Genomic DNA, 15,721 nt, shown 5'->3' with positions numbered 1-15,721 from the left:
TCACAAACAAAACCCAGGTTGCTGTATGAGATAGCAACATTAGTATGGTTCGGTCCTAGTCGATCCAATTCAATTTCCAACGCACGTTGATAATAATCATTAGCAAGATCAAGATCACATTTTCTTTTACACACATCACCCAGGTTGTTGTATGAGATAGCAACATTAGTATGGTTCGGTCCTAGTCGATCCAATTCAATTTCCAACGAACGTTGATAATAATCATTAGCAAGATCAAGATCACCTTTTCTTTTACATACATCACCCAGGTTGCTGTACGAGATAGCAACATTAGTATGTTTCGGTCCTAGTCGATCCAATTGAATTTCCAACGCACGTTGATAATAATCATTAGCAAGATCAAGATCACCTTTTCTGTTACACACATCACCCAGGTTGCTGTATGAGATAGCAACATTAGTATGGTTCGGTCCTAGTCGATCTAATCTAATTTCCAACGCACGTTGATAATAATCATTAGCAAGATCAAGATCATCTTTACTTTTACACACATCACCCAGGTTGCTGTATGAGATAGCAACATTAGTATGGTTCGGTCCTAGTCGATCCAATTCAATTTCTAACGCACGTTGATAATAATCATTTGCAAGATCAAGATCACCTTTACTTATACACACATCACCAATGTTGCTGTATGATGTAGCAACATTAGTATGGTTCGGTCCTAGTCGATCCAATTGAATTTTCAACGCACGTTGATAATAATCATTAGCAAGATCAAGATCACCTTTACTTTTACACACATCACCCAGTTTGCTGTATGATATAGCAACATTAGTATGGTTCGGTCCTAGTCGATCTAATTGAATTTCCAACGCACGTTGATAATAATCTGCAGCGCATTCCAAATCACATCCTGTTATACATGCACAACCCAGGTAGGCGTATGAAGTAGCAACGTCCGTGTGGTTTTGTCCAAAATGTTGTAACCGTATTTTCAGTGCGAGCTGGTGGAATTCAGTGGAAAGTTTATGGTCAGAATTGTAGTAGTTAAGGGTTTTCCCAAAAAAATCGTATATTCCGCAAATTTCAGTTTTTTCAAAATCGAAACTGATGACATATAACGCTTGATCAGGTAAAATGATGTTATTATTCATTTCCTTCTTAAATGCTTTCAAATGCGGAATTAATTTGCTTTTATCCTCTCTATCACTGAAGTAGTTCATTGTTTTTACAGCGTCGGAAATAACTTTGCTAATGTTTTGTGTTTTTTTTCTGTCCTTATTTTGAATACCTGTCTCGGAAATAGTAGCTTCTTTAGTTTTGTTGAAAAGTGTTTTAACAGCTTCATGAACAACACGATGAAGGCGGATATCACCATCATTACAAACTTGAACAAACAACGAGCAGTGTTTTAATGTCGGAATAATATCCTCGGCCTCTAAATCTTCTTGCTGCTGAACATACTTTACAACAAGATCAAGTGGTAGTGGTTCAAATGATATCAAAGAGAAAAGGTTGAAAGCGTGTTGAAGGATTGTGTAATTTTCTGCACATTTCTCAACAGCTAGCAGCACTGCTGTGCTCATGGTGGATGAATATGCTGCTGAATTTATCTTCTGAAGACGTTGTTCCGTTAAACTTCTTTTACCTTTCTCAAGCTTTCGTAAATAATCTCGATAAGAAAAATCTGGGCAACTATTGGTTACTTCTCTCATATACACGGCTGCGGCGGCCATTGCCAGTGGTTGACGATCTAGCTTCTCCGCCACCTCATCTAGTATTGGGTTATCGACTTCGGTACACGATAAGAGGACAAGCAGCTGGCGACACTCTTGGTCATTCATTCCATGAATAAGTGAGATATGCTTAGTTGAGGTGCTGTCTTGTGGAACAGCATTTGTGTTTTGTGTTGTTAATATAACTTGGCCGTGCTTCCAAACTTCGTCTCCTTTCAGAGGCAGTAGTGGGGATATGAGTTCTAGATTTTCCACATTGTCTACGATGATCCACCACTTTTTCCAATTGTTAATTCTGCAAGATATTTGCGATCTTAAATCTTTGATTTTCTCTTCTTTAGTTTTAGATGAACTTGAAACACTTTGCAATGCGCTCTCGTTACAATTCAGCCGACGACAAAAATCTTCATATGAAGAAAAAAGAGAATCTAAATCTTTTCCGTTTAATGTCATTACAAACATTACTTCGTCCTTCGCATGAACATCTTTGCAAATATCTTCACAAATCTGTCTGGCAAGTTGAGATTTTCCACTGCCTGGATTCCCAGAGATGTAAAAATATGTAAGTTTGCCATCGTTATCACTACGCAACTTTTCAATGTCTTCTCTTATCTCGTGTATTTTGTCAGAACGGTAAACGACTTCATGGGCTGGTTCAGGGGGAAGAATTATAAATGATGCAAACAGGTTTTTTATTCGAACGACCTCGTTGATTGACAGTCCCAATGCACCCAATGCATTCTCAACTTTTGTTGTCATGGTTTGAAAGTCTTTATTTGTTAGCGTTTTGTCAGGTATATTATGAGTTATTTCGTTTCGCAGTTTTCGAAGAATATCGATTTCAGTCTTTTCTGTTGTACTAAGACTACCACCGATTGAGTTGGAATAAAGAATTGCATCAAAAAGTACGGTACAATCCCAGTTATTTGTATTTCCATTTTGAAATTTGGACTGAAGCATGGTCTTACTTGGCCTTGTTCGTTTTTTCTCCAGATTAAACAACTGAATACCACTGACGTTCGTGTCATCCCACGCTCCGAAAGAAGCCTGGTAACGTTTGTTCCATTCCTGAATAAAGAAATCCCTCAACTCCTTCCTTACAGCATCAGTGACAATGTATTCCGCTCGAATGTAGTTTTGACTTTCCTCGCTTTCCCATGGCAATCCGGACATTCTGGTTCCTAGAAATTTATAACAATTTAATCTAAATATTATAAGGAGCAAAATATGCCAGTCTTCATGGAAATGACCTGTTAAAAAAAAAAAAAAGGTTATATCTAATTATTGAAGCCAAATTGATATACAGGGTGTATCAAAAAAAATGTCCCAAATGTAAAAATTCCGTTTTTCAGGATATTTTGCAGAATTTGGCATATTTTTGTGTTCCTAGAGATAGTTAAGACTTATCTGGTTAACCTAGGCCAAGTTTGGTTTTTCATAAACAAAATTATGTTACCGGGGGGTGGTTCCTTTCCACTGATATTGAGAGGGCTTACGCGCGAAAATGTGAAGCTGAAATTGAGATATTATTTAGCTGTCTAAAAGTAAGAAAGCTTTTTAATAAACTGTCAAAGTTTCAGGAAAAATAATGCATACTGGGAGCAACGCGCGACGCCTAAAGGTGACAAATATTTCATTGCGCGCAGTGGATTAAATGCATCGTTGATTTTAGCGTGACCGATCTCATCCAAGGTAGGCAAATGAATAAATTAAAGCGAGAAACTGAACACAAAAACAAAGCGATTTATTCGTGATGTTAATCCTCAGCATGTCCACCATTTCATTCTAAGCAAACTGCGGCTTGTCTGAGCATACTAAACACTGAACAGCGAACCATTTGTCTGTCCATTCGCCTAGATTTGCCGGTGGTAGCGTATAGGCGATTTGCAAGAAAGAATTTCGAACGAAATGGATAATTTGAGGCAGGACAGACAAATGTGGTTCGCCGTTCAGTGTTTACCATGCTCAGACGAGCCGCAGTTTGCTTAGAAAGAAATGGTGGAAATGTTGAGGATTAACATCAAGAATAAAAATCTTGTTATTAAATCGCTTCGTCTTTTTGTTTAGTTTCTCGCTTTAATTTATTCATTTGCCCAGCCTTGCATGAGATCGGTCACGCTAAAATCAACGATGCATTTAATCCACTGCGCGCAATGAAATATTTGTCACTTTTAGGGGTCTCGCGTTGCTCCCAGTTTGCATTATTTTTCCTGAAACTTTGACAGTTTATTAAAAAGCTTTCCTACTTTTAGACAGCTAAATAATATCTCAATTTCAGCTTCACATTTTCGCGCGCAAGCCCTCTCAATATCAGTGGAAAGGAACCACCCCCCCCGGTAACATAATTTTGTTAATGAAAAACCAAACTTGTCCTAGGTATACCAGATAAGTCTTAACTATCTCTAGGAACACAAAAAATTGCCAAATTCTGCAAAATATCCAGAAAAACGGAAATTTTACATTTGGGACATTTTTTTGATACACCCTGTATATCGAAGCCAAGTTTCTAAAATGTTTATTTGTACACCCAAATGAAAGGTTGATAGGGCTGCAAGACATTTGCGTAGACGACGTAGGGGTGTTTGCAGTCAATTTTCTTTATTTGCAATTTGCACCATCTTTTTTGCGAATATAAAGCGTTGAGGTGCGAAATAACGTGACTACGGAAAATAACCTTTTTAGCGTTGATGGTCTGCATTGTGTGTTATTTCTCGTTGTACGAACACAATTTTAATAAACATGCAGTAAAACTTTACGCCTCGTTGCCGGGTATAAAACTAACCGCTACTTGAACGCACCATCGATAAGTTGACAAATTAGAAATTTTTAGGAACTTCCCTTTCGGTTATAATATCATGCCTTGGTATAAAAGAGTGAATTTCAGCATACGCCATCTATATTGCGTGGGTGGTTTGTATTTGGATATTAATTACGTTGCTTCTGAGTGTTATCTCTGAATATATCATCGTCAGATGCACTATAATAGATTTTTATAGTTTTATGAAGTATGATTTTTTTTTTTTTTATTTAACAGCTTTATTGATCTGGCATGAAGAAAGAATTAACATACAATATATATATATAAAAAATAAATAATAAATAAATAAATAAAAAAAGAAAAAAAAAGATCCACTACAGATCAACAGGTAGAGGTGCGAACGGGACAAAAGTCCCATGCAAGGCACCACCCCAAAGTTTGATATACCGTACTTACTGTTACTTAGGAACTTGAAGATATATCATTCACTTTTCAATCATGTTCTGAACGAAAAAGTTATTATCGGCAGTTTATTAACCGCTGATATGAGTGCGAAATTTTGGTCGTTTTGAAAAACGTTTGAAGCAAATTTGCACTTCTCACCACTTATTATTAACACAAGAACAATTTTGAAACATGATAAGTATTTATTTGCAGTATTTAATACTTACGTGGTGTACCTACAAGTTATTATAATTAAGTCTGCTTTTATTTAATTTACATGGTCACTGAAGCCATGCATTCCACGAATAACGAGATTCGAAACAAACGATATACGGCGTCGTTTAAGCTTTTTGCGCGTCGGTTTGATATGATTGAAAACTGTTTTCTCAATCTGATCGCACTTATTGAAAGAAAAATCGTTTTGAAGATGTTAAACGACTAGAAATCAAATCATGATAACCTGACTCGCATTGTTAGTTTTGTTGCCAAAACTGGAAGATTGAACCTTAATTGATATAAACAAACCGGGGAACGTTCTGAAAATTTAACGGGAATAATATCCCACGTCCGTGGGGCTAACTGGGTTTTTATTAAAAAAATTCTACTCTTTAAATAAAAAAGTGTATGTCGATTTCTTTTTATATTGACTGTTCCTGGCTTGAATTTGAAGTGTGTATAATTCCACTCGAAATTAAGACTCTTTGAACCTCTGGAAATTACCTGCATCGAGTGAAGTGCCAAAAATCATAATTGATTTAATTACCCTCACATATTATAATAAAGTCTTTCTCAAAGCTAAGCGGGGAAATCTGCAAGAATTTTTTATTACACAGATGACTGCGAATTGCATGCCAAGTTTGGTCGTTTTAAAAGCGCCTTAAAGCGGTGTATTAAAATTATTTGAATTCAATAAAAACACTTACACAATTCAAGAAACATACGACAACTCGGCTTCTAAATATATTTTTGTATCCAGATGAAAGGTTGATAGGGCTGTAAGACATTTGCGTATAGGTGCTTGAATTATCCTAGAAGACACGGAGGTTTCCCCAGTCAAATTTCCTTATTTGCACGATCTTCTTTAACGAATATAAAGCGTTGAGCTGCGAGATACCGTGACTACGGAAAATTACCTCTTTAGCGTAAATTGATAGTGTGCCTTGTGTGTTATTTCTCGTTTGCGAACACAATTTAAATAAACAGTAAAACTTTACGAGCTCGTTGCCGGGTATAGAAAGAGTGAATTTCAGCTTACGCCATCCGTTGCGTGGGTGGTTAATATTTTGATATTACGTTTGCTTCTGAGTGTTATATTTGAACAAATCATGCGTCAATGTACTATAACATAAGTCTATGAAGTACTTACTGCTACTTCGGAACTTTAAGATATATTCTTCACTTTTAAATCATGTTCTAAAGGAAAAAGGTAAATTGCAACATGTTATTTGTATCATGCTGATTATGGGCAGTCGACATAATGCACTGCTATGTGCAAAATTTTGGTTCTGTTGAAAAACTTACCGAGCGAATTTTTAGTTCCCTATACTTATTTCAACTGATGTTCATAATTGTTCGATTCTAAGTGATGGCAGATGTTTAACTGATCAAAAGTGAATGAAGTTGCCTTACTTTGATACAATTCAACAATCCTATGACAATTCCGCTTTTATGACGGCTAATTTGCATGGTCACTGAAGCAATGCATACCACGAATAACGAATTTCGAAACAAACGTTATAATTTAAACATTTCATTTGTGGCTCTGCCTCGCTGGGATTAAAAGGATTGAGAGTGTCCTGCCATTCTGATTGCACTTAGGGCCGTGTTACACGGCGCAATTTTTCTTCGCAGTGCAATTTTACTTCTAAGAGATGTAAATTAGTGAAGAGTCTTGCAGAACAAAAGTGCATTAAGTGTAATAAACACAAATGTTTCGTTGTACCCAAATATACATCTCTCAAAAGTAGAATTGCATTGCAAGTTGCAAAGAAAATTGTACCGTGTAACAGATCCTTTACTCATGAGCAAAATTGTTTTGAGAATGTAGTACAACTATAGAAAAAATGAAGAAAGACGTCGTTCCATATTATACACAAATTTATTGAATACTGTTATAGCTCTCTGTTTTCTAGCCTGCTCGCAAACTGAATTAGGGAGCCGGAAATTAAACGGGGAAAATTCAGTCTGCTGAACTGCGGGCTTTATCGTGTACGGTGACGTAATATGAACTGCATAATAATATGATAATTATTCGGGCGCACCGAATACTAAAATCATGGCTAAGAGCGCACATAGCGTCGAATAATCCCAATTGCAATTGTATTCTGTGCTCTTGAACCATCGAAGAGCCACACGAAAGATATTTGGTATCCGGGAAGACGAAATTTAACGCTAGTGAGGCTCTTCGACAGTTTAATTTTGATGTTTTAGACTTTTAGAGACATCACTTTACATTTGTCGACTGAGTGTCTCGATAAACTAAGGAAACGAGCCGCTCTTCTTGCCCAAGCTCAACATAACCTCATTGTTAAAGAACTTAAAGAGGCATACGAAATAGGACAACTCAAAAGGCGACAAGTCTTTGAAGAAGAACCGAGCAGCTAACGGCCATGTATTTCAGCGCCAAATTTGCCCAGCACATCCCAGACATTCACAAAGGCCACGAAATCCGTTGCCACTACACGTGAACTGGTCAGTGCGCTGCCAGAATTGTTGGAAATACCAACTCCAATTTCTCATTCAACCCCAGCTGTTTGCTCAGCATACAACTCCTTTAAATTAAATGTAGAGCACACAGTCCGCAAGGCTGTTCACCCAACGGTGAACATCTATATCGTAACTATGCATCGACGACACCATGTTTTCGTAACAAACAGTGTAGAATTATTATATCTCAAAAAATAATTTATTCAAAATATTTAGCGACTAAACGAATCAAAACGCTTGATCTATCGTTGATATGTTTGAGCCAATATCACGTTCAGTTACTTAAATCCGTGTAAATGTTACGTACCGTACACGATAAAGCCTGCAGTTCAGCAGACTGAATTTTCCCCGTTTAATTTCCGGCTCCCTAATTCAGTCTGCGAGCAGGCTATCTGTTTTCATAATGCATTTGAAACGGAAGTATAATTGTCTGTCCTGCCGAAATAACATAAAAGTCAATAATCACTTTAAAAACCCATTGAACACGTATAGAGGTAACTAATGATATATTTATCCTGATATCAGTTGAAAACACTAATTAATTGTTGATGTCCTAATTTTTTGCTTATTTAAGCTTTGCTCTTAACGCTCCTGAAGTGAACATCTATCGACATGTGGTTGTGAAACCAGGTACTAAAATTCCAAGCACCATTCAGTAGGTTTAATATCTACGTCTTCTATTCGTACAGATTTAATTTCAATCTTCTTCAAATGCCGGCGAGTGGGTGTTGTCGAGCATAAATATTATGTTTTAGAAATAAATATATCTTTAGAAATTCGAGTACGTAATGCTAATCAGCTCAACGTCTTCAGATACACGACATTGACATAAAGCCACATTAGCACGCCTCTCTGCAGACATCTTGTTGACTTTGATTCTTGTGAGACTCGTCAGCATAATACACGCATAGGCAATGTCATACCCCAGCCATCGCTGACGTATACACGACCGCTTATAATGTATTTCTTACAGAACCAATATCTTGGTTCGCACTGTATTATTTAGTTGCGGTTATAATTGAATAGCTGGTAATAACCCAAACTTATTGAGACGACTAAACATGACAGTGGACATGCACATTCAAATGATTAAGAGACACCATGGAGCTAAGGAGCTGCTATATTATAATTGCTGTATCTTATATAATTTTCCTGCAAGTACGAGACAAAATTTCAAATTAAACCAACTTCTATCTTACATATTGCAGTTGCCGAGTTCGATTGAAGACGGGCAGAAACTATCGTTATCTCAAGATTTTCATATTTTTCAGTCTTACCTTAAATTTAACAGGTTCCCGAATAATAGAGTTTACGATTCACGACGTAGCTAGGGTACATACAGACGCGGCTCGGGTACAGACGCGCGTTAGAAGAGCTTGGTGACAAGCCCGACCAATGCGTCTTGTGTGATTTCGAAGCGCGCGTTCTTTACGATTCTACGACGGAATTTTGTTAATTTTACGTTGTGATCACAACGCTACGTCAAATTAATATCGAATATTTTTTCGTTCAAAACTTGAAATTAAGTTCTTACCTTTTATTGTTTGATTCATATATTTCTTTAACTACATTTTCTGTGGTATTTATTCGTTACATTTCGTACAAATGAATTTGTTTAGCACATTGTGTTTTTAATATACATTAGTAGCGTCCATATTTTTATCCTATATATACAACTTGAAGATTACTTAAAAGTATATCCGGGATTACAGAAATTAATAAACAACGAATTTCAAGCACAAACTCATCATACCGTTTCTTTCTCGCAAAGTTCATTCACGAAGTTCATTTCCCATTTAAATCCGCTCCTATAAAAACCTGCATAACAAAGATTTTGAAAGACCAAAATTTTCCCGCCTAAATTGATGTTTTACCTGGCGCGTTGTGTTTCGTAACGCAAGGAACAAAATAGGACGAGGCGGCTTGGTCCGCGTTTGTTACCAAGCCTTTCTAAGGCGTCTTCTTCTTAGCCGCGTCGTGACTCGTAAACTGAGCTAAAAATCTCGCGTGGCTATTAGCTGAGCTAAAAATCTCGCGTGGTTATTAGCTTAGCTAAAAATCTCGCGTGTCTATTAGCTGAGCTAAAAATCTCGCGTGGTTATTAGCTTAGCTAAAAATCTCGCGTGTCTATTAGCTGAGCTAAAAATCTCGCGTGGCCATTAGCTGAGCTAAAAATCTCGCGTGTCTATTAGCTGAGCTAAAAATCTCGCGTGGTTGTTAGCTGAGCTAAAAATCTCGCGTGGCTATTGGCTGAGCTAAAAATCTCGCGTGGCTATTAGCTGAGTAAAGACCTTGCGTGGCTGTTAGCCATGCTGCATGTTAGCTCAGCAAGTTACTCTTGTGTGCAGACGTGATTTCAGAGCTCCGTGATTTTTTTAAAGTGATAGAAAGATTTGTACTCTAAATTTGTTCTCAAGTGGCTGTAGAAAGGCTCAATAATGTCAATTCATAATATAATCGATAAAGAATCTAGCAATTCTGTCGAATATGATTTATTTGCTACGAAGAAGAACAAACTAATTTGGGGAGGAACCCTTACGCAACTAAAGACGTTAATTGCGAGTGAATTTAAAGACGTCAATGCAAAGGATATTGTATGGAAGTCACCTGGCGGCGGTAGTTGGACATGCTTTTTAAACGGTAATTTATTATTAACATGGTACAGTAAAAGTCAAACGATTTCCTTCAAAGGGAAAGCAGCTGACGCCATTAAAAGCCGTATTTCTGAAGTTATAAATGTACCTAAACCTTCCTTGTTTGGGGGTTGTTCGACATTGAGTCGTCTGAGCAAGCGACACCTATTCGTCCCACGAATAATCCTTGTTGTGGTGGTTGTTCGTGTGAACTCGCTTTAGATGAACTCAGAGATATCAGGCTACAAATGGAGATTTTACAATCAAGGACTGATGCTCTACAAAGTTTGGAAAGCACACAGAAAGTCTGTCTTTCGTTTAATGAATACCAGCAAGAGATATGTCGTTTAAGTCGAGAATTGACTGAAGAAAAAGATAAAAGAATTCAACTTGAATCGGATTTAGCTTCACTCTATGAGAAGCTTTTCTTTTTAGAGCGTGAAAATAACCTGAGGACGGGCTTATTGGAAAACAAAGAAAATGTCATGCCTGATCAAACATCTTCGGTATCAACAATGACCTTGAATACACAACAAATTGCACGTTGTTTAAATCCAATTCAAATTGAGACACCTGATGACATCCCAGGGGGCAAATACTGGCATACTATCAAAAACTATTAGCGCTTTCCCAAATATATCTGATGGCGTGGATGCTCATACTTTACCCTGCTCTACAGGGTGTATAAAAAAAAACGCAACCACTTAATATTCATGAATATCCTCTTTGTTCTACAACACAAAAGACGTTTGGCCCCTGGAATGAGAGAAAGCTTGTAATCATATAATTATAATTATTCTAGCGGCACAATCGACGGTAAACAAAGTCGGGTGCGTAAACCAACGAGCTGAATTGAAAGTATTTAACGAGTAAAATTTTATTTACAATTTATTTTACAAGGTCGACAGTTAGCATTCAAGTTATCATGGACCATGCCCTTCGACATGTCCACCGTTTCGCTCAACACAAAGCGTTGCTCGACTTTGCATAGCCTGCACAGCGCGTGTAATCATTTCAGGCTGTTCCTTTAATGCATCAAATGTGTCGAGAATTCGCTGTCGTAAAACATTGACATTCTCGGGTGGCGTGGAGAACACTCTGTTCTTCACATAGCCCCAAAGAAAAAAGTCACATGGCGTCAAATCCGGCGAGCGAGGTGGCCACTTAATGTTGTGCCCTAGCGCTATGACGTGGTTCTCTCCAAACACTCGGTTCAGTCGATCTCTGACTTCAATTAGGCGATGAGCTGGCGCCCCATCTTGGGCCCACCAAAGTCCCCGAAACATATCTTCCCATTGCTGATTTCCAAAATGCACGACCAATTGCGGGTAAACGAATTCGTTAAACATTCGTTGGTATGATATGCCGTCCACATTCCGATCAAAGAAGTAAGGCCCAAAAATCAAGCCATTGCCAACCAATGCTGCCCAAACAGTGAGTTTGGCGCGGCTAACATTTCTATCAAAGTTGAAATCGGGTGGGTTTCCTTTTGGTGAGTATTGCCGCACATTTTGGGTGTTGACCTCTCCATTCATTGAGAATGTCGCCTCGTCTCCAATGATAATGCTTCGTAGAAAACCATCGCGTCGACAGCGCTGGAGAAACCATTCTGCGAACCGCACTCGCCGCGGGAAGTCCCTTTCCAACAACTCATGTCGCACATGCATGCGATAAGGGTGCCATCTAAGATCTAGCCTTGTTATTCGGTTAAATCCAGCCGATGATATGGCAACAGGATTCCGGCGAGCACTCACATGAGGATTCTCCTCAAGAAGGTTTCTAACAGCCGCGATGTTTTGAGCAGATCGCGCTGTTCTCCTGCGCCCAGAATTTCCCTCATTAAGGTTATGGCTCGTTCCTGCTCGAGAGTATTTTCTAACGTTTCTCAAGATTGTCGCTTTATGCGGTGGGTTCCGATCTGGAAACCTTGCCAGAAAAGCGTTTTGCACTTCGGTCGTGTTTTGAGTTTGGGTGTAATGCACGACAATAAAAACTCGTTGTTCGGTTGTTAGCTGCACCATTATTAGTTTAGCTGATTTGACTATTAGCAGTTGAACTGTACGACTAGAAGCCATTTTAAAATCCCAGGGGCATAAAATCTTTTGAGCTTATGAACAATATGAATTTTAGAATATTAAGTGGTTGCGTTTTTTTTTATACACCCTGTAATGTAGGAAGTTCAATCAAACCACAATGTGAAATCAGTGCGGAACATGAATGCTATTGTAATGCCTCTAAGACCCCGTTTACACTAGAACGAAAGTTTCCGGATTTGTAAAATTTTCCGGATTCATTGTTACACACATGTATCGGATTCGTCAGGTGTTTACACTACACTTTAGTTGTCTCTGTATGCGGATTTGTCCGTTTACACTCACATTACTTGTTCTTGGAGAATTGGTCGTCACGTTTTTCTAACAACCAAAATGACATTACAGAAAGTCATTCCTCTAAATAATTATATGCTAAAATATAATAAACTTTTAATTCCAACAATCACTTGAAAAATAAGAATAATTATGTCTATAACCAAATTATTCGACCGAAAAATCATTTTGGAAATATGACGTAATGTCAGTTTGGTGGATAGAAAATTATTCGAACACGCGATCGACTCATGGACAGGCCAAGCATCAAAATATGCCTCCGAAAAAGAAAGTTAGAACTCAATCTGTCGGCGATAAAAACGAACAGCAAAACAATTTGATTTGGTCTGATGATGAAGTTGAGATTCTTCTCGGTGTTGTGCAAGCATATGCTTCGGGAAAAGAATTCGGAGGCGTTGAATGGGAGAGTGTTAAGAGCAAGTACGAAGACATCAGATTAGCATTCGTTAGCTTCTATGATCAGAAAGAGCTTAAAGAACATGCTACCAATTTATTTACACGAGAAAGAATTGCTAGCAAAGTCAAGGACTTGAGAAAGAAATATAAAAAAGCTGTAGACTCGGGAAGGCGAAGCGGTGGTGGCCGAACAGTGGCAACTTTCTACGACATTTGCAACAGTATTTGGAGTGGAAGCCCAGCCACAACAAGTCTGGAACATGGAGTTGACAGCACTGAAGGTTTTAAAGCTGAACCTAGTTGTGGTGGTGAGAAAGGTGCTGATGGGCAGATCTCTTTACAAGATTTGAAGTCACCTGTGGACAAACAAGTTGCAGAACAACAGTTGATGGGTGGGCAAGAACATATTTCTCTTCACGAAACTTCTAAAAATTATATTGATGCAAATGATGAAATTCAAGTTGAAGAGGCAAATGTTAATAGTTCTGGCAGGAAAAGTTTCATTTAACACATTAAAGACAAACGTAACTCAAAGTTGTCTAAAACAAAATCTAATGAAAACCAGCAGCTAGCAGTAATGAAAGAGGACTTAGCATTGAAAAAAACTATGATGACAGAAATGAAGAAAATGGATGAAGAGCATAATAAAACTTTGAACAAGTTTGCCAACACCATGGAGAATCTTAGTCAAGCTGTACTGACTGCCCTTGTTAGTAGGCAAGTCATAAATTCATTGCAGAACCAGCTATTGCAACACCAGCCATTGCAGCATCAGCCTTTGCAACACCAGTCCTTGCAACACCAGTATATACACAACATTGGAAAGCCGGCCATAGGTATGCAACCACAGGAAAGGCATGCAAGTGAAAGCACTGTTATGCAACCACATGGAAGCAGAGCAAGTGAAAGTACATCACAACAATCTAATGTTTTTGGTGCTACTAATTCTGTATATAGCATTGCCGAGGATGAGGAAGACTATACTTTTACATAATTTCTTGGCTAAAACAAATTCAGTGAGCAAGGGATTTTATGTTAAAAATGTTAAGGAATAGTTTTATTCACATTTTGTTATATTTATTTTGGGTTAAAAACAAATGTTAGTCATAACAGTTTCACATTTTATGTAAGGATACATAATTTCTTTACATAATTTCTTAGCTAAAACAAATTTAGTGAGCAAGGGATTTTATGTTAAAAATGTTAAGGAATAGTTTTATTCACATTTTGTTATATTTATTTTGGGTTAAAAACAAATGTTAGTCATAACAGTTTCACATTTTATGTAAGGATACATAATTTCTTTACATAATTTCTTAGCTAAAACAAATTTAGTGAGCAAGGGATTTTATGTTAAAAATGTTAAGGAATAGTTTTATTCACATTTTTGTTATATTTATTTTGGGTTAAAAACAAATGTTAGTCATAACATTTATGTTTAAAGAAATTGAAAGTGTAATAATTAAAGTTATTCATATTAACATTTGCTGCTTGGCATGATGATGAATTCAACATTTAACAAACTATGCCACCATAGGAAAACATATGCATGGCACCTTTAACCACAACAAAAATTCTCTGATATGTATTCTTTTTGTGCCTGGTTGTGAACATTTTACCAGTTTGAATGTTAAACAAATCATTTCAACCAAAGGGATTCTTTGTTAATGCTCAAATGCTAAGGATGAAAAACTGATTTCACAATAAAAATGTGAATTAATTAAGGTTTAACTTTGTCATGATATTTATTAAGCCACAAAGCTATACCTGAGCATTGGATATAGGGGCATTGAGAATATAAACAACATTGAAAGAGGCAATTAAGATAAAATTTAGGAATACTTTTAATGATATGATGGGGGGGGGGGGGCAGTAATCCAGTAAAAAACTTGGAAAGACAGCTAATGCAACTAATCAGCACACTTAGTATTCATTAATTGTGATATAATGGATGATGAAAAACAGTAAGATTTAGGACTTGCATTGTCCTGCACACACACACACACACACATTAACACACACACACACACACACACACACACATTAGTCATGTTCCTTTTTACTACCATTACAATGCCTGTTTCTCTTGTAATAATAAGTCACTTTCCCTGATTGATCTGAAAAGATTAATTTTCTTTATCTGTAAAATTATATAACCTTAATCAAAGTATTTCACATAAATTTGTCTGATACTCTTTCCAGCTGTTTCATTGATGGCTGTTCCATAACTTGGGTGGACTGTAGAAGGCTGAAATTCTTTATCATACCTGCATTCATCTCTTACTGCATCTTCAGTACAGTCTCACCATGCACTTCACAAAAATTGTGAAGTACAAAGCAAGAAACAACAGCACTTGGAAGATATTCTATAGAAATATCCATCGACCTCTTCAAAGCTCCCCACCTAGCTTTTAATCGTCCAAATGAACATTCAATAATCATTCTCGCTGAGGATAATTTATATCCAAAGAACTGTTCACTAGGTGTAGTGCCACCACCAGCAAATTCTTTAAGAAGAAATGGAAGTAATGGATATGCAGGGTCGCCTAGTATGCATATAGGTACTGCATCCTCCCCATCTACAATTGTTTTGTAACAAGGGGGAATTGTACCATCTCTGAACTTTGTATTTAGGCTTGAATTCCTAAAAATCCGGGCGTCGTGTACACTTCCAGGCCATTTGCACACCACATCAAT

General features: G+C 37.4%; 2 protein-coding genes across 2 annotated transcripts; one reads left to right on the top strand and one right to left on the bottom strand.

Annotated features, from left to right (window-relative positions):
* Positions 1-569: 569 nt before the first annotated feature.
* LOC114537996 lies at positions 570-4,931 on the bottom strand (the record flags this gene model as incomplete). The annotated part of the gene is made up of 2 exons (XM_028559106.1): positions 4,915-4,931; positions 570-2,881 (listed from the first exon to the last, which is right to left on the bottom strand). A coding segment is annotated over exon 2 (2,304 nt), but the record flags the coding sequence as incomplete, so codon positions are not given.
* A 7,950-nt stretch (positions 4,932-12,881) lies between these two features.
* On the top strand, positions 12,882-13,532 carry LOC114537992. The gene has a single exon (XM_028559102.1). It carries the CDS (start codon positions 12,882-12,884, stop codon positions 13,530-13,532), a length of 651 nt encoding a protein of 216 aa, XP_028414903.1.
* The last annotated feature ends 2,189 nt before the right edge of the window (positions 13,533-15,721 follow it).

Source organism: Dendronephthya gigantea, unplaced genomic scaffold (genome assembly GCF_004324835.1).
Source record: "Dendronephthya gigantea isolate DGI-Jeju-01 unplaced genomic scaffold, DenGig_1.0 000172F, whole genome shotgun sequence".
Classification (NCBI taxonomy): Eukaryota; Metazoa; Cnidaria; class Anthozoa; order Malacalcyonacea; family Nephtheidae; genus Dendronephthya; species Dendronephthya gigantea.
This window is presented reverse-complemented; position numbering and strand designations above follow the sequence as displayed.